This window comes from Acinonyx jubatus, chromosome B1 (assembly GCF_027475565.1).
Source record: "Acinonyx jubatus isolate Ajub_Pintada_27869175 chromosome B1, VMU_Ajub_asm_v1.0, whole genome shotgun sequence".
NCBI classification, from domain to species: Eukaryota; Metazoa; Chordata; class Mammalia; order Carnivora; family Felidae; genus Acinonyx; species Acinonyx jubatus.
In genome coordinates this window covers 117090301-117110013 of record NC_069382.1, presented here as the reverse complement: position 1 = coordinate 117110013, position 19713 = coordinate 117090301, and the positions used below count along the sequence as shown (strand labels likewise).

At 39.0% G+C, this 19713-nt stretch overlaps 1 protein-coding gene across 3 annotated transcripts in view; it reads left to right on the top strand.

Moving 5' to 3' along the window:
• NFKB1 (nuclear factor kappa B subunit 1) overlaps positions 1-19713 on the top strand; it is a 116512-nt gene that overhangs the window by 78936 nt on the left and 17863 nt on the right. For all 3 annotated transcript variants that reach the window (XM_015082890.3, XM_015082889.3, XM_027061575.2), the window contains 7 exons: positions 964-1068; positions 3515-3606; positions 5713-5851; positions 13111-13254; positions 14586-14675; positions 16414-16599; positions 17741-17882. In XM_015082890.3, coding sequence (XP_014938376.1) covers positions 964-1068; positions 3515-3606; positions 5713-5851; positions 13111-13254; positions 14586-14675; positions 16414-16599; positions 17741-17882 — 898 coding nt within the window. The remainder of the gene's footprint in view (positions 1-963; positions 1069-3514; positions 3607-5712; positions 5852-13110; positions 13255-14585; positions 14676-16413; positions 16600-17740; positions 17883-19713) is intronic.

The following is a 19713-nucleotide window of genomic DNA, read 5'->3' as shown; positions in this document are numbered from 1 at the left end:
TAAAAAAGTTTTACAATGGTCTTCGACATTTACCATGCAGATTTCTTGTTTGCTATGTACAGGATTTATTGAACAAAGATTTCAAAAGAGCCTGCAAGCATGATATTTAGGCTCACTGAAAGTTTATAGAGTTTGGTCTAAGTAGAAAACTCCATGCCTCTAGTACAACAGCTAACTGATTTCTCTAATTTCAACAAGTTTGAAGGGAAGTGAAAGAGTTATAATATGATGTAGACTTGTATACCAAAGATCACCTTAAAATGCAGCTGTGGGAGCAAAAAAAAAAAAAAAAAAAGGAAGCTTTGTACTATTACCACAAGAAACTTTTGCCCCTAACCACACAGAATTCTAATTTAGTCTGGGGAAAAGAAATATTACAGCTCCATTTTCTTTTCTGTAAAATAAAGATGTATAAATAATTTAAGAAAATTGTGCTTTTTCTACATTTTTAAGACTCTTATAAATAGTATATCAGTATCATGGAAATAATTGAAGGTCTTGACCCAAATGAAATTCCACGAATCCATTGGTTTGGAACTTCCTGAAACATCAGAAAAACTCTTTCTCTTTCTGTATGAATCTTTCTTACTGTGTTAGTAGAAGAAACAAACACTGTTCTTTCTGCCCCATCTGTTTGAGTGGTAATGAATGATCCATGCTCAAGAAGTGAAGACTTCTGAAGACTTGCAAAGGTTTTTTTGTTTTATTTGTATCCTTGTTAAAGCGATATGAGTGAAAGCATCTATTTGTTTTTTTAATTAAAGTATAATTAACATACAGTGTTATATTAGTTTAGCATGTACAACATATTGATTAAACAATTCTGTATATTAATGCTCGTCACAATAAACTATTTAAACTTTCTTTTGGTTAATGTGTGCTAAGAGCAGGATTCCCCATAAGAGACTGGCTTGTGAAGCTGAGGATAAACCATGATGTTTGTTGTTTTTCTCCTGTGGACAGAAGCCCCCAATGCGTCCAACTTGAAAATTGTAAGAATGGACAGGACAGCTGGATGTGTAACTGGAGGGGAAGAGATTTACCTTCTCTGTGACAAGGTTCAGAAAGGTAAATATATGCTCCAGTCTCAAGGTGTGAAATGTAATTCTTCGTGTGTCTGTGAGTCCCTTTTTGACAGTAAATCCCATAATATCCCTCTTCTGCCATAGAACTCCTTTAGAAAATTTACACATTTCACCTCTTCCAAATATGTCTGTGTTTTTTTAACCCAACTAATTCATTTAAAAAATTTTAATAGTAGTGGGACACCTGGTTGGTTCAGTTGGTTAAGTGTCTGACTCCTGATTTTCGGTCAGGTCATGATCTCCTGGTTCACATGTTCAAGCTCCACATCGGGCTCGGGATTTTCTCTCTCCCTCTCTCTCTGCCCCTCCCCACTCATGCTTGCTCTCTTTCTCAAAACCAATAAATAAACATTAAAAAGATTTTTTTTTCAATAGAAGTAAAGAGAATTAAGAAAATAATGACAATTGTAATCAGTGACATTTAAGTGTTTCTGTACTTTAAATTTTGCTATCTGAACTTAGTTAAACTAAAATAAATGAGGAATAATAGTTTATGCTTCACACTCACACACACACACACACACACACGCATGCACATGGACACAGAATAAATAATGCTTTACATAGGATAAAATCGTTTATTTTGTTTATCTTGCACGGTTTTGTTGCAACACTGAGAGAAGCTGAGAGAGCTTCTCCAGATACTTTCATGTGACACTCTGATGTCATTAAGAAAAAGAAAGAGAATAGGAACCGTGGGGAAATTCTCAGAGCATGTGTCTCAGAATTTTCACTTTCAGAAAACATTCTTGGCATTTACCTTTCATTAGCTATGATACAAGATTTATAAACTAGCAAAAGCTGAAGGAGATTGTGTTATTTTCTCAAATAACTCATTTTTAAAATACAGTGATAGAATGTATGGTGTAATAAAGATCTACTCACTACAAGATGATGAGCATTTTCAAAGTAAGGAGTGCGTAACCAAAAATATAGCTCCTAAATAAAAGAAGGATGACTTTAAAAAAAGAAAATTCTCACTTGAGGCAAATGGCCTGAGGTTAAAAAGTCAGAAAAAATGGGATCAGATTGTAAGGTAAAGGCGTATATCTTTATCCAAAAAGTGTTTACACTTTCTGTGCATATCCTGGTATTAGTCTTTTAACCCATTGTATCCAAGTAATATGCATTTCCAAATTCTTGGTGTGCATACAGTGAGTAAACACAATCTGAGTACCTTTATTTGTAAATGTGATTCTTAATCATTATCATTACATTACATCTCTTATTAAAAGAAGTGTTATAGCTGCCTGACTTAAAGCATCTTAGTAACTAGATTTAAGGGAGTCCTACCTGAAAGAAAGGGAATCAACCAGGAGATAGTGAGATGTTTTATCCACCTCCAACCCCAACATTTCTAAAATTCTGTGGGTGTTTTTGGTTTTGTTTTTTTGTTTTTTTGTTTGAGAGAGTGAGAGAGTATGAGCAGTGAAAGGACAGAAGGAGGAGAGAGAGAGAATCCTAAGCAGGCTCCACGCCCAGGCTCACAAGACCATGAGATCATGACCTGAACCAAAATCAAGAGTTGGATGCTTAACTGACTGAGCCACCTGGGCATCCCTAAAATTCTATTTAAATAGAAATATGAACTTAGTTTTCATGAGTCAGTAGTGCAGTCCCTCCTATAAAATGGGAAGTGAATCCAGAGAGATGTCAATCTGAGTTATATTGTCATATTTCTGCAGAAGTAGAGTCCATGATGCAAGTGTGAAATTTAGGCAGTCTAATCCAAAGGGACTTGACCAATATAATATTTGTAACAACTTCTCAATGTGGACTGATAAAGTATTATAAGGAAGCAGCATAGTAGAATGATCGTGAGCCTGGATGGAGTCTGTGTTCAAATTCTGGCTTCTCCATTTACTAGCTGTTCAACCTTGGATGAGTTACTTAATCTCTTTGCACTCCAGTTTCTCTTCTGCAAAATGAGGATATTAATAGTACACCTGCATTTCAAAGTTATTGTGGGGGTTAAGTCAGTTAATGTATACATATAATTCACTTAAATTAGTGCTTGCCATGCAGTTAACTTCATGTAAGTTAAATATTCTTATGTAGATCTATAGGGAGTTTGAACCACCTTTTGGGGTTCTGATATTCCTCAATATCCTTCATGTTCCTCAGGAATGATTTGGGTTAGTGATGGAGAAGTGAGAAAGGCAAAGACTGATTAAGAGAAAAGTCAGACTGAATAGGTAAATCTAGTATTCTCTCAATGTAAATGAAACTCAGGGTCCATTACTGTGGTAACTAATAAAGAAAATTTCAGTAATTTTGAAAATTTCAAATGACTTAAAAGTCTATTTCTTAGTAACTACTTTTTTAAATGTTTAAGTACATTGTAGGTAAAATCTTGAACGAGCTGAAAGTTTAGCATGTTGTGAAATATTATTATGTGAAATTAAACACCTGAATGTGACTGTTTGCAGATGACATCCAAATTCGATTTTATGAAGAGGAGGAAAATGGTGGAATCTGGGAAGGATTTGGAGATTTTTCTCCCACAGATGTTCATAGACAAGTAAGTGGATGATGATAATGCTGATGATGATGATTTTGCATTTTCTGTCTCGTTAAAATTCAGTACTTAATTTCCATATATGAAAAAGGAAAAATCATACTTATTTAACTTTCATAAAAGCGTACTATTTTTAAGACTCTTGCAGGTCTTCCAGAAAAGTCACCTACCATAGAATTATGAGCAAAGCCTTAGTCCATTGGCTCTGAAACCATGTCAAGACATTTCATTTGGGTGTCTGATCACCTAACCATTAAGGCAGTGGCCCTTGGGTCTGTTAGTGGAAATATTTTAAGTTTTTGTATTAGACTGCTCAGACTGCCATGACAAAATACCATAGATTAGGTGTATTAAACAACAGAAATTTATTTCATCACAGTTCTGGAGGTTAGAAGTCCCAGATCAAGGCCCAACAGGGTTGGTTATTGGTTTAAAGCTCTCTCCTCCTGGCTTGCAGACAGCTGCCTCTGGCTCTGTCCCCACATGACAGAAAGAGAGAGAGAGAGAGAGAGAGTAAGCTCTCTGGTGTCTCTTCCTATAGGAACACTAATCCTATCCAATCACAACCCAACCCTCATGATCTCATTTAACATTAATTATTCCCATAAAAGCCATTTCCCCAAATAACGCCACACTAGGGGTTAAGGCTTCAAAATACGAAGTCTGAGGGAACACAATCAGTCCATTACGGTGTTCTACCAGAGTAATTATGACAACACTTTTGAAAAGGTTTTCTAATGAAAAGTATTGAAAGGAAGAGTCTTCCACTATAGGCTGATATCATCGTGATAAATCAAGATTTCCCAGTGACAACTGAGTGTATGACTAAGATATAGAAATGCTATATCCCCGTCTCCATCACTCTGAGTGATTTTCACACACACAGAATTGGAAACAATCCAAATGTCCACTAATAAGTGGCCAGTAAATAAATTATGGTGTGTCTGTGTGATGAACTATTATGCAGTTATTAAAGAGAATGTGTAATCTCTGAATATGGAAAAAATCTCAAACATACAACATTAAAAATTTTTTAAAGATATAAAACCAAGCGATGTCAGAAAGATTGAATGTTCACATTTGCATATGCATAAGGAAACTATGGAAGAATACAAAAAGAATTAATAATTTCACTGTGTTTACCTCGGGGGACAGGCACACAGTGAGGACCACCTAGATGGGGGACGGGAGTTGGCAAGGAGAATTTTCACTATATGCCATTGTATACCTTTCTGTATTTTACAAAGTCTTGAACCTTGTGAATACACCACATAGTGAAAAAAAAAAAATCAAACAAGAAACTGTAAAAATACCTAACTATTGTGGCACTGACAGAAATTAATGAAGAGGTTGTCTTAGAGGTGTTACAGAATGCCCTCTATCCCTAGAGCATTGGCCATCCTCCCTTCAAAATGCACGGACCCTGTTAGGATGTCTCTGCAGGATTTAGCTTCCTCTTCTTATCAGCCAACCTGTGGGCTCATTGTAGTAGCACATTCTTCACTCTCTCTTTCCACAACCAGTCTTTCTGATGTTGCCTTGTAAATAATTTTGGAGCACTTTAAGGCTGATTTAGAAGAGAAGAAGGAGGTGTATGCAATGCATTTTACTCACATGATTATTTTCAACTGGAAGGCATTTAAAATATTAGACAAATAAAAATAAAGATTTGCAAAATATTAGCATAGTCTCATTTTGAATTTTTTTTTAACGTTTTATTTTATTTTTGAGACAGAGAGAGACAGAGCATGAACGGGGGAGGGGCAGAGACAGAGGGAGACACAGAATTGGAAGCAGGCTCCAGGCTCTGAGCCATCAGCCCAGAGCCCGACGCGGTGCTCGAACTCACGGACCGCGAGATCTTGACCTGGGCTGAAGTCAGACGCCTAACTGACTGAGCCACCCAGGCACCCCTAGCATAGTCTCATTTTAATTCACAGTGGCAATTTAATCATAATGTATGGGTATAGAATTCTGAGTTTGTAACTTTCTCTAGGATGCTGTATTTTTTAGTTTAATTAAACATAATTATTAATACGTTTAATGAGTAGCATTCTGGAAAAACAAAATGTAGGCCTACCCTAATGTTTGGGTCTTTGTATCCTGCAGTTTGCCATCGTCTTCAAAACGCCAAAGTATAAAGATGTCAACATCACAAAACCGGCTTCCGTGTTTGTCCAACTTCGGAGGAAATCTGATTTGGAAACTAGCGAACCCAAACCTTTTCTCTACTACCCTGAAATCAAAGGTAATTGGGTTACTTACATTCTTGTGACTGTTCCCATAAAAGGACAAAGCTGATTAGAAGAGATTAGTTGTTCACTTCCTTTGAATGGCTTCCTAGGAACTTGCCCCTGGGCCCATGGTACTTATTTTTAGAGAAGAGAGAAGTAATATACTATTTGGGGGTCATGGAATTGAGTCCAGCCTTTCAAAATAATCTTATTTTTACCAAGCTTATATGAGATTTAGACAGTTGAGAATTTGTCTTTGAATCTGAGAATCTGTCATTTATTGAGGATCTCGGGGTTTGGGCAGTTGAGATGGACCTTATGATAAGGCTTGCTGTTCAGGAGATTCAGCCCCTCTATCATCTGGCCTCAGGCGATAAAACAGGATACTCAGCCACCATGCAGTGCAGAACCATAAAAATGAATAAAGCACCATTCTTTTCCTCACAAAAGATACCCCGAGAAGGGGAGATAGTCTCCTTACATATTTATAATGTGATTTATGATTTTGATAAGCTCCAAAAGGGAAGCATCTACAAACACCTATGAGAATGCCAAGGAGAGAGGACCCTTAATTCTGTAGAAGCCACCAAGAAGTAGGCTTCTTCAAGGTCCTTCAACCTGGGGGTGTATTTCAGTAGTTAGGTGAGAAACAAGGAAGGAAAGTGTTTCCTAGGCTTGGAAACTTGAGGAGCTGAACAATTAATGTTAGTTCAGAGAGAAGTGAGCCTTTTGGGCACGGAGATGGACCACTGAAGACCAAGACAGGTAAGGAAGGCCAAGGCCAGGCTCAGAAGTGCTGTGATTGGCAGCTGAAGAATTCTGATTGATCTTGATAAGGGAATTACCAGGCCTATTTGGGTTTGGAATGATGGCTCTGACTTCCTTATGTGGACACTGAGGGAACTATGTGAGCAGCAGATGAAGAGTCCGAAGAGTAATGCAAGAATCCAAGTGAGAAATGGGGAGGTTCCTAAAGGTATTAGTGTAAGGAATGCAAGGAGACAGTGGCGTTAAGCCCCAGATGCTGGTTGAGGTAGGAGGTGAAGGAGAAATTCAGGAGTCATAGATGGTTCTAGGAATCCCAGCCTAGGAAGGTTGTTACGTGGTTGAGTTGGTGAAAGAATCCAGGGAGCAAAAGTATATTTGAGTGGACAGAGAGGGAGCTCAGTTTAAAACATGTTGCATTTTTGGTTCCTCTGGCAAATTCCTAATAAGCCAATCAAAAGGCAGGACTGGAACTCAAGAGGGCAGCGTGGGAAATTCAGCATTGAGTGTATTTAATAGGCCCCTAAATGGGAAAATTGCTCAAAGATATTTCTTAACCTGGAGTCCACTGACCCCAAGAGGTCCAAGGATAGAAATGGATTTTAATATAATCAGCATTTTTTGTAATTTTACATATTGATAGGTATGATTCTAAGAAAAGATCCGTAACACTTCACAAGACTGGAAAAGGGGTTATGGCACAAACAAAATCAGAAACCCTTGGATTAGAGGGAAGTGAGACCATTGTGGGAGGTCAATGAAATGATCGTCACAGAGCACCCAGGTCCTGGCTGATGTCTGAAGCCACAAAGGTGCTGCAGTGATGATCCACATGAGTGTTGGATCCTGTGGTAGCAACATGTGGTGTGTGATCCTTGAAGAGGGCTTCTTTGCCTGTAACTCATGTTGTGGTGGGAGCATTTAGAAGATGATTCCATGAGGTCTTGTTTCTTTTCAGAGATCGTGACCTGTTTACTGATGGTCCCGATTCACAGCATTCCATTACTGTGGTGTGAAAACATTATCAACAAAAGAGCCTTTTTTCCCCCCAGTCCACATAAGATTTCATGCAAAATCCCAGTGCATACACCTGACAGGCTCTGGTTAAAGTGGAAGTGGAGGGGGTTGCCTGGGTGGCTCGGTTGGTTGAGCATCTGACTCTCGATTTCAGTTCAGGTCATGGTCTCACAGTTCATGAGTCCGAGCCCCATGTCAGGCTTTGCGCTGGCAGCTTGGAGGCTGCTTGGGATTCTCTCTCTCCCTCTGTCTCTGCCCCTTCTCCACTTGCTCTCTCTCTCTCTTACTCTCTTTCTCTCTCAAAATAAAGAAAAAGCATTAACAAAATTAAATAAATAAATAAATAAATAAATAAATAAATAAATAACTACAGTGGAGGTGGGGAGCCAGCCCACCTGCCCTCACTTCCCCACCCAGCAACAACCTGAGGTCTTCCAAATGCTTCAGTCTGCATAAAGATGAAAATCACTGCTTTTGATTAAACACACTTTTTTAAATAGACACAGGAGAGAAATTTTTGGACTTTCTGAGGGAAAAAATTAATTTCTTCTCCTAAAATATGTCTTAACATAATGTCCATTTTTTTCAACACAGAGAATTATGTTTAAAAAGGATACCCAGATTACCTACACATGTATGCATCAAGAAACATTCAAAGCTGACCTTGGTTTCTGGGCTGCCAGTCTACCTTTTCCAGTGGTATTTGTTCATCAAAAGAGTGAGATACAGCAAGGGCATGTTCAGGTGTTCATTCATAATAGGATCTATCAGATGCTCAGGTTAGAGAATGGGGTCTCCTGAAAGTTCAAATTCCTACCTGTATGCTTCAAGCACTTCCAGGCTGTCATTGACTAAAAGCTCCATGTAATACAAACAAGTAAGAAGAATCATCTGGAAAAATAAGAGTTAGAAGTTGAGCTCCACAGAAAGAATGGCCACCATCTATTGTGACATATATTTATACATTGTGAGATTGGAACTGTTTTATTGAAGGTAACAAATTACCTTGGTCAGTAAAACTTTCTGGATTGTAAATCCCAAAATGAAATAATCACAAAGAGAAATAATCACACCAGACATATAACCAGAAAAGTAGTGGGCCGGGGAGCCTGGGTGACTCAGTCAGTTTAATATCCAACTCTTGATTTCAGCTCAGGTCATGATCTCACAGTTCATGAGTTCAAGCCCCACATCAGGCTCTGTGCTAACAGCGTGGAGCCTGCTTGGGACTCTCTCTCTCTCTCCCCCCCTCTCTCTGCCCCTCCCCTGCTCTCTCTCTCACTCTCTCAAAAATAAATATTTTTTAAAAAAGAAAGAGAGAAGTAACAGGCCATTTAATATAAGAGTAAGTGGGGGCACCTGGGACGCTCAGTTGGTTGAGAGACCGACTTCGGCTCAGGTCATGATCTCATAGTTTGTGAGTTCAAGCCCTGCGTCGGGCTCTGTGCTGACAGCTCAGAGCCTGGAGCCTGCTTCTCCCTCTCTTTCTGCTCCTCCCTCAGTCATGCTGTGTATCTCTCTGTCTCAGAAATAAATAAACATTAAAAAAAATTGTTTAAAAATAATATAAGAGTAAGTGTATGAAAATGAATTAAAACTATACAACCCAGGGAATCTTTGTGTACATTTCTCAGAGGTCATTGAACACACCTTCCACTGCCCCAGCCCCTGCAGTCATTCCCTGTGTCAATTTTGTGTAGTTCATTATTTTTATCAGTAAGCAAAATTGTCCTATCAATGAATTTAGGTATCTATTGTCTTCTTCCACCCTCCAATAGGAAGAATATTATTATTATTTAGTTCATAGATTTGGTCTTTCATGTTCATTAGTACATTTCCAACATCTAGAACAGTATATGTCATATATTTTATTTTGTTTTAAGTAGTCTCAATGCCCATGTAGGGCTTGAACTCACGACTCTGAGATCAAGAGCTGCATGCACTGCCAACCGAACCAGCCAGGCATCCCTTAGTAGATGTCATATAGGAGATGCTGAGATATATCTGAGAGCTGGCTTTTTTTTTAAGTTTTAATTTTAATTCCAGTTAGTTAATACACAGTGCTATATTAGCTTTAGGTGTACAACATAGTGATTCAGTAATTTTATACATTACTCAGTGCTTGTCATGATAAGTATACTTTTGATCACCTTTACCAATTTCACCCATCCCCCACCAGTCTCCTGGTAACCACCAGTTTGTTCTTTATATTTAAGGGTCTGGTTTTTTGTTTGTCTCTTTTTTCTTTGTTCATTTGTTTTGTTTCTTAAATTCCACAAATGAGTGAAATCATATGGTATTTGTCTTTCTCTGACTGACTTGTTCTGCTTAGCATAATACTCTGTAGCTCCATCCATGTCATTGTAAATAGCAAGATCTTATTTTTTTTTATGCCATACACACACACACACACACACACACACACACACAGATAGATATACATATATATATATATATATATATATATATATATCACATTTTCTTTATCCACTCATCAATTGATGGACTCTTGAGCTGCTTCCATACCTTGGCTCTTATAATATGGGAGCTGACTTATTGACCGACCAACCAAGTTGCCATCCTTATCCCAAAGGCTGTTAATTTGTTGGGTGCCATCAAGGAGGACATCAGACAAAGAAATATAACATATTCCTTTCATTGTACAGAACCATCTATTCCAGAACTCGACACCTGATATAGTTATTGACCTTGTACCTCATGAAAATGTCATGGAGATGGTTGGGCTTAGGGAAGACAAGTTAAATAATCGAGAGAGGGACAATTGGCAAGGGAAGAAGATAGTTGAGGAACTGCTATATGAACGGCAAAAAAAAGACCATGTGATTTTTCAGTCTGAAAAAGTGGAGAATCAGAAGAAACGGAATCATAGTCTTTAAATTATGAAAGGAATGCTTAGGATAGATGCAGACATCTTTTACTAGCACACTAGAACCCAAAAAACGCGAATGAGGTACTTTTGAAGGCATACACATATCAAAACGAGGTGGATACTAAAAGTTTATCTACATTTGTGAACTAGACTCTTATCTGCAATCACCAATTATTAAAGGAAGCAAAGACATTTTGGAGTGTTTCCCAAAGAATGGCAGTCTAATAGAATGGAAAGCTCACTGGCTTTGAATCTCATCTTCACTCTGCCCTGACCTCTGACAAGTCCCTTAATCATCCTAGCTTTTGTTTCCTCTTCTGTAAAAGGAGGGACCACTTAGGTCCCTTCTAGAATAGGTTGATGTTTCATAGTACAACCCATGCTGCCACTGTCAAAGGCAGACCACAGGGATACATGAATGTGATGAGACTATCTCCATGTTCAATTCTGGGGAAATTCAGGCTGGTTCTTTTATTTAAAAACTTGTCATAATGAAATATTCTGTATCAGTTTCTTGTCGTGGAAATCTTAATGGATGCATAATAGTTAATATTTTTAAAGTGACTGAAAAATTACCATTTTACAGTAAAGTAAAACCATTGAACATCTCTGTTTTATAAAACAGAAAAAGTACATAGCGAGTACCAAATGATCTCTTTGGTAGAACACATCAGCAGATAACATGTACTCCTGAAGATGAATAAGTTGTCTGCTTCCCTCTTGTGTTTCATATTTCTAATGAACTAATATTCTATGTGAGATCCCCAGTTTATAGGATGAGTAATAAGTATGACTATTAGTTGGTTATAGTACAACTGATGGAAAATTTTTATAAATCTGTTCAAAACCTTTGAAAAGGAAATTTGTAAAGTTTCTCTACTTTGAGGCCAACCCTTTCTAGTAGAAGCACATTCTCTTCAAAGTTGACCCACATTGGCTTTCTTCCTAACAGGTCTGGACATGATCCATTTTTAAAGGATTATTTTAAGGGTACTTTGCTATCCTACTTTTCCATGTTTCAGTCTTCCAGCTGTGCTCAGGTGACTGCAGTAATCAGTAAAAGCATTCTTTCGAGCCCTGAGATGGCTGAAATAACCACAAAATTAGAAATAAGTAGAGATCTTTCTGGACATAAGCAATGGCCAAAACTAACATTGAAGAATTGGAAATAGGACAATTGTTAAGTATCAGGCTGCTGATTGAAAAAAAAAAAAAGAATACCACATTGCCTGTTTATGTAAACAGAAATTTTACATCACCCTTTCAGTCCAAAAGAGAGAAGGGGAAAAAAAAAAATACATGATAGGAAAATGAGAGAAGAGAAAGGGAAACAGAAAGAAGAAACAAGAGCTCAATAATGGACCACAATGGCAGTGGGCTGGGGAGAACAGATAGTGAGAAGCAAAAGAAAAACTACAATGACACGAGGAATGAGGAATGATAGTGTAAATGGCATCTAGACCTGGACAGCCAAAAATCTCAGAGGGCATCACTGTGTTTTAAGTCAAGTCTTTAGACTTTCGGCCTCCTGTATCTCCTCAGTCACCAATGACTACCAATCCCTCTTTCATTGCATTCCTGGGGTCCACCCATTTGTATTATCACGGTGACCACTAAGGAACAGCCCCATTCCCTTCCGTTTGCACCGTCTCTGCCTCTCACTTTGACTCTTTGTTTTGTCCTACGCACCAGTGGCAGATGAATCTTCTTAAACTAGCACGCTGTACACATCATCCCCCAGTTCAGAAACAACCAGTGGCCCTCCTGCTTGTAAACCCCTTGGGTTCACAATCCAGGAGCCTGACAGTGTGGTTCCAGTCAGCCCCACTTCTCAAGACTTTCTTATGCTAAACTCTCACTTCAGCTAGACTGATCCATAAGCACACAGTGCGCATTCTCTCCTTCATTATTTTGCCTCTACATCCCATTTCCAGCTCATCCTCCCATTGCCCTCTCCTGATATAAAGTGGATTCTGGAAAGCTTTTCCTGAATTTTCCAGCCCATAGGTACTTCCTGGAAGTTCTCCTTTGACCCCCTGGAACACTGCTTTGCAACCATAAATTTAACATAGAGAGCTTTATGATGCTATCTCTCCCAAGTCTTTCCCCCACAACCTTTCAATTGTATTGGAGGGTTCTTGACAGCAAAGACCTTATTCATTCTTCTCTTTCTCCTTAACACTTAGCTCACAGTAGATGCATTACAAATGTTAGTTGGTTGGTAATAGTGGTTTGTATGACCAAATGAAAAGCTCAATATTGTTTTTCTTCTCCGGTATCTCTAGTATCTTAATAATTGATGGGAAGTCTAGTCTTTCGCTAATTTGAATGACACTGGGGACTTCAGAAACTGTTGTTTCTTAACTGTAGAGAGGATTTGGGTGTGTACTGTTCTGTGGTCTCTCTGAGGCTGGTTCTCCATCTTCATAGCCATTGGAATAAATATAATGCTTCTTGAAATTTGGCATCTCTTCCTCCTTGGGTGATTTCTGTTTCCCTTTAAGGTGTTTAAAAATACCATCAGAATCAATATTCTTTCTGTGGCTAGTTGTGGAATTGAATCAGTCTTTTCTCCTTTGGTTTCTCTTCCTTTAACTACAGATAAAGAGGAAGTGCAGAGGAAACGGCAGAAGCTCATGCCTAATTTCTCTGATAGTTTCGGCGGCGGTAGTGGTGCTGGAGCTGGAGGTGGAGGCATGTTTGGCAGTGGCGGTGGAGGAGGGGGTGCCGGAGGTACGGGTCCAGGTACGAATTGAGTCTCCTCTTTCTAAAGCTTTTCCCGTTGGAGAAGCTAGAATTGTCTTTCCCTAGATTTCCCAGATGGTCTGTGGGTTGAGTGGCTGTGACGTTACTGAGTGTGACATAGGAAATTAATTAAAATTTTAATAAGTGTATTTTTTCAAGAAATGCATGTTCATTTGGCAATATGTAGATAATACCAAAAACTCTAAGAAGAAAAACAGTCACTCAAGTTCAGTTATATGAAGAGCGTGTCTATTAACGTTTTGGTATATTTTCTTCCTTTCTTCCTCCTTCCCTCCCTTCCTTCCTTCTTTGCTTCTATACTTGTCTTGGTTTTCTTTGGCAACATTAAAAAGATTTCATGTTATATATACTAGCATTGTAGAATATCTGAAGACACATAAAATCCTGCCATCGAAGGTTAACTTCTTCTAATTTTATTCTGTGCAAACGTCACAGTAGATATTTTTTGCATTTTCATGAGTACAGCTACAATCCTCATAATGCATTGTATTTAATCTATTTACCTACGTTAGTTATTTATTATCATAAATGATTGTGTATATGGAGTCATATATGCTGCTTTTCCCTAATGGGTTAACATAAGCATTTCCTCCGTGGTAATATAAATATTATGTAAGCATAATTTCTTAAGGATCATTTTAATGACTCATATTTCACCAAGTGAATATTCCATAGTATTACTTACTTGAATGCGTTTCCTGTTTTTTATTGTTTTTACTGATCTCCTTTGTCCACGTTGTTTTTCTTTTATTCCAGACTGTTTTTGTAAATTAGATTCTTTGAAGTAAAATTACAATGTCAGAGAGTATGACCTCTAATTTTACGTACGACTTTTTATGCTTCCACCAAAAATGCATGAGCATGCACAGTGTGGTCATGTTTCCTTGAGGACTCGGTAGTTTGTATTTTGTTTGGTTCAGTTTTTCCTGCCAGACATTATTTCAAGGCCGTCTGTGTCAGCAAGTCTTGAGTTTGGGTGGTGAGCACTCCCACACAACAGTGGGAGACTTTCTCCAGCGTGAACTCCTCCATGCTGCCCCAGGCCTGGGCATTGTCTGAGTTGCCAAAATGTAAACTTGGTCCGAGTGGAATTCTGATCATCCATGATCCCCACAATGTGTCTTACTAACTCACAATGGCAGCACCATGTCGGGCACTCTGTCCTCCCACACCAAAGCCTGTGCTCACCTGAGGGAAGGACACCAAACTTTGCTGACTCTTCATAAAACACACACACACACACACACACACACACACACACACACACACACAACCATATGAGGTTTCATTTGTTTTGCTTGCCATTTCAGGGTATGGCTTCCCCCACTATGGATTCCCTACATACGGTGGAATTACCTTCCATCCTGGAACCACTAAATCTAATGCTGGGATGAAACATGGTAAGTAATACAGTTTTTTTTCCAATAGTGAAAAAAGAATAAAAAATTAAAAGTTTTATATTATTACTCATCACATTGTCATCTTGAAAAAATTTGATAAATGCAGGTAAACTGAGAAGATACTTTTGCATAAAAAATGTTATTTCCTGTGGCAAATATAAATTCTATTTCCAATCTTATGTTTCTACTTATATATTTACTTCTTAAGTGACATGAACAAGGGGAAGAAAAGAGCATTAGAAAGGGACATATGGAGACACTTGACTAAAAAAGTCACCAAACTTAACTGTCCTCTCCTGTTTTCTTCTCAAATGCTACACTTTTGAAGACATTTTGAGTTTTATAGGGATGGCCTTTCCCCTCAAATGCATCCCTTCATGTGCACTTGTCACATGCTGTGTTCGTAGCTTGTATTACATGTCCATTCTAGTGTACCCATTGAAGCAATAATACAATAAAGTCTTCCCATGTATTGAATGCCTGTTTGATGTCAGGTGCTATTTCTACATGTTTTAACTGTCATCCTCATGATTGCTCTAAGGAAAATAATAATGCCTCCATTTTATGGACAGAGGACACCAACGTTTAGAAAGGTTCATTCACTCACTGAAGACCCATATCTGTTATTGGCAGAACCTGGATTTGAACCAGCTCTGCTCACAAAACATAGGTGCTTACATAGTACCTGCCAGATAATATGGTCAGACTGGAAAGAGCACAGAAATGGCTTACCAAGTAACTCCCACACTACAGAATGTGACTTGATATTATGTCTTAACAACTTGCTTGGTTAATTAGCATTAGGAAAAAATAATTCCTGTTTGTTTGGGGTGTTTTGAGAGAGAGAGAGAAAGAGAGAGAGAGAGAGAGAGAGGCTCTAGGCTCAGTGAGGAGCCCCACATGGGGCTTGATCTTTCAACCATGAGATCATGACCTGAGCTGAAATCAAGAGTTGGGTGTTTAACTGACTGAGTTACCCAGGCACCCCATAACTCCTGTTTCTTTTTTTATTGTTATTATATGTTATTTAAAAAAAAGTTTTTAACATTTATTTATTTTTGAGAGACAGAGCATGAGTGGGGGAGGGGCAGAGAGAGGGAGACAGAGAATCTGAAGCAGGCTCCAGGCTCTGAGCTGTCAGTGCAGAGCCTAATGCAGGGCTCGAACTCACAAACTGTGTGATCATGACCTGAGCTGAAGTTGGAAGCTTAACTGACTGAGCCACCCACGCACCCCATAACTCCTCTGTTTCTATTTAAACTTTAAAAATTCCACTTCCCTACAATTCACAGAAGAGCTTTATTTCATTTTTCTCCTTTACAAATAAATAGAATGAAATGTAAGTTTTTAAAAGTGTATATGAAATTTTTTTTAAGATCTTGAAAGTTCTTATCACAAAAAAATTGTAACTATGTGCGCTGACTAATGGTAACTCGACTTATTGTGCTGATCATTTGACAATATATACAAATACCAAATCATTATATTGTACACCTGAAACTAATGGAATATGTCACATATAACTCCGTAAAAATGTGTCTTTTAGAAGTGAGAGTTTAAAATAGCTCCAAAACAGGTTACCTATGATATGAGTATTTTAAAAGGAATTTCAAATTATTGTTTTTCTTTTCCCTTTGCAGTAAACTTGCCTATCTTTTATCTGACCTTCGCTGAAACAGGGAATTATCACTTAATGGAATTTAGTGAGAAAAATCTGATGTTTCTGCTTTTATCTTAGGAACCATAGACTCCCCATCTAAAAATGACCCTGAGGGTTGCAGCAAGAGTGTGGACAGAGACGCAGTGAACCTCTCTGGGAAAGTAACTGAACCCACAGAACAAGATAAGGAGTCTGGCACTGGAGAAGATGAAGTTACCCTGACATATACAGTAGGAGTAAAGGAAGAGAATTCTAGGTTTCAGGGTAAGTGAGTACACATGTGATTGCATTGTATTGACTGGTGAGGGGATAGGTTGGTTCCAGGTATAGAAGCTATTGTCAGAAGACCGGTTTATTTTCTGTTAATCTAAAAATGATATATCAATATCTTGTTCGGTGTGCTCTTCAGAGTCCTGTATGCCTCTTGAAAAGCATGTGTCAGAGCATTTAATTCACACAGAAATTTCCATTTTCCCTGTGTTATCTCTGAATAAAGTACCAGAATATGCATATGCATTCTCCAGTCATAATTATGCAGTTTTAGGATATCGTGGGAGATAATCTAATTCATTTCCACCACAGATAATAGAGAAGTTCCCATAATTTCAATAGTCTTCTTCCTCTAGACCGTAGTTGGACCATCACACTGAAGTAGAACTTTGCCTCAAAATGAGAACTTTTCCTTTTACCTTGATGCCCTCTTTGAACAATTAGGATTAAGGGGGACAGCGCACTTTGCACGTAATTTGAACCAGTACTCATTAGAGAAAAGAGAAGGGAAAGAGAGCAAATATTTCAGCTTAGTGGCCTCTTATGGTCTCTATCACATATTCTTTTTTTTTTTAATACCACTTTAAAAACATACAAAGCATGTTTAGGTAGGGGACCGTATAAAAACAGGCCACATACTGGTTTTGACCCTCAGGTCCAAATTTGCCTTTTCCTGACCTTGAAGCAAACTTCACAAGAACACAGATGGCTTAAGGAAAGTCTGTCTGTGGCAGAGACTGTGGTTTTTGACACTTTGCCTAACGAGACAGTGGTTTAAGACTCCAATGAAGGATTATTTCATCAAGAGATGGATTATTTACAGTATAGTCAAGCCAATCAACATTATTTGGAGACTGATTGTTCCCCCTGAAATATCAGACCTATCTAAATTTCTTTCCCCTGACAAACCACAGACAGAGTTTTCAGATCAGCCTCTGTATTTGTCAGTAAGCCAACGTGCAATTGTGCTTTTGCTAACGAACGCAACCCAGGAGCACCGAAAGGAGCAGATGCAACTAAAACGATGTGTGTCGAGGTATCAGAACACTGGTGTTGATGGTTTTGGCCCCAGGCATGCCATACCCGTAGAGCAAGTATAGGAAACTCCACTGTGATTGTGCTCATTGCCTTGCAGATAACCTCTTCTTAGAGAAGGCTATGCAGCTGGCCAAGCGGCATGCCAATGCCCTTTTTGACTACGCAGTGACAGGAGATGTGAAGATGCTGCTGGCTGTTCAGCGCCATCTCACTGCAGTGCAGGATGAGAATGGGGACAGGTAAGTCATGACTTTTGCAAACAAAGGTTGTTTTAGGGTAAGGAAGTGAGAAAATCATCGTATGCATACTGGCTAGGGATAAAAAGAATTGTTTAAAGGTATTGGGTCCTGTACCTGGAAGACTGTCACGGACAGTCCTGTGTCAGTGAGGTTGAATCCATAATTTGCTTCTCCGGTCCTGTGGTTCCCACCTGTTGGACGTTAGAACATTTAAGCCCTCATCTAAGAGTACATCAGGCTGGGCAAGAAGGATAAGATATGTGCGGGGAATGGTACGTTTTCAAAAACCTTGCTTTATTTATTGGGATAACATTTGGAATAAAATTTAACAAACACGTATTTATTTATTGGGTTAATAACATCTGTTTTATTTACCAAAATGAGATGACAATAAATGTGGTCCAACCAAATTCCTAAAGCACTGGTTACCCCGGCTGCACAGTTCTCCTGGTAGTAGTCTCAAGAAAAAGCCCAGTAAAGACAGCACAACAACAACGGTAACAAAACAAGTAAGAGATCATTGTCATTCTTTCCCAGTCATTGGTTCCCTCCCTACTGCCTCTGCTACTGGTTACCAGTCTGGGACTGGATCAGACTCCTGTGACAGCCATAACCCACACTGTGTGGGAGTCCAACATTCCACTCAGCATGCCTCCGTTTCTGCTGTTACTGAGCTTATATTTGCAAAGCACCTGGCTTCTTTCTAAAACAGTTCTCGGAGTCCTCGCATCGAGACTCCAAAATGATCTCAAAAGCCGGTGAGAATAACAAGAGACAACAGCCCTCATATTCGAATCAAGGGCCTTATCTAAAACTTTCCTAAAATAGTGTCAACACTGAGAAACCCTTTTCTGTGGAGGAGTTCCTGAGTGCTATGTTTTCAACCTCAGTTAAAAAACTGAATCAAACACTTTAGGAAAGTGCCAACCTCAGGGTTTCAAACAGAGACCTTTGTTCTCATTCCTTGCAACGTAACCAAGGATGTGGTATAACCACTGGCCTTGTTATACAGTATGAGAGGAACCGGTACAGCCTTCCTCATGCGATGCTGTGAACAGCAGAATGCTTTTACAGGGTTAAAGAATCCAATTAGCACTCAATAACATGGAACCACAAGAGAAAGCAGTTAACCAAGATAGAACAACAGGGTTTCAAGTGATATTTTCAGGGACCTGCTGCATTGATGAGCCTGAGAAAGATGAGCACATAGAAGCTAGGAAGGGCTGCTGATATATGAAGGGAAGGTTGTGGAAAAGATTTCGGGGCACATGCATTCAAGTGGGTGCATTGAGGGGAAGATGCACGCATTCCCCTCAATGCACCCACTTGAATGCATACGCCCCGAAATCTTTTCCACAACCTTCCCATCATATACCATACACCACGCATGTGTAAGGACACATATGGAGGTACCAAGGAGGTGACCTTCCCCACCCAGCAGAACATGAATACTTAGAGTCCCCTCCTAGGACCACAAACATACTCCTCCTGCAAGCAGTGTCTCGGGGCTTGCCACAGATAGAGGGCAGAGACGAGCGATGTGGAGAGACCAAAGAGGAGCCCTCATAAGAATGCAGACAAAGGAAAACCATTGGTCCTCACAGCTCAGGTCTCGTTTTCATTGAACTCGTCACGCTCAGCTAATAATCTGAATCCTGTAACCATTAGTCATCACAGCATACACAATGAAGAAAAGAAAAGAAAAGAACTTCTGGTGTTGGGGAAATTCCCATGAGGGTGTGAGGATTTAAGGGGGAGAGAGAATGTACTTCTGCTATGAAATGCTGAGCTGCGCATGGAAATTTCTAGGCAGTTTTGAAGTATGACCTTT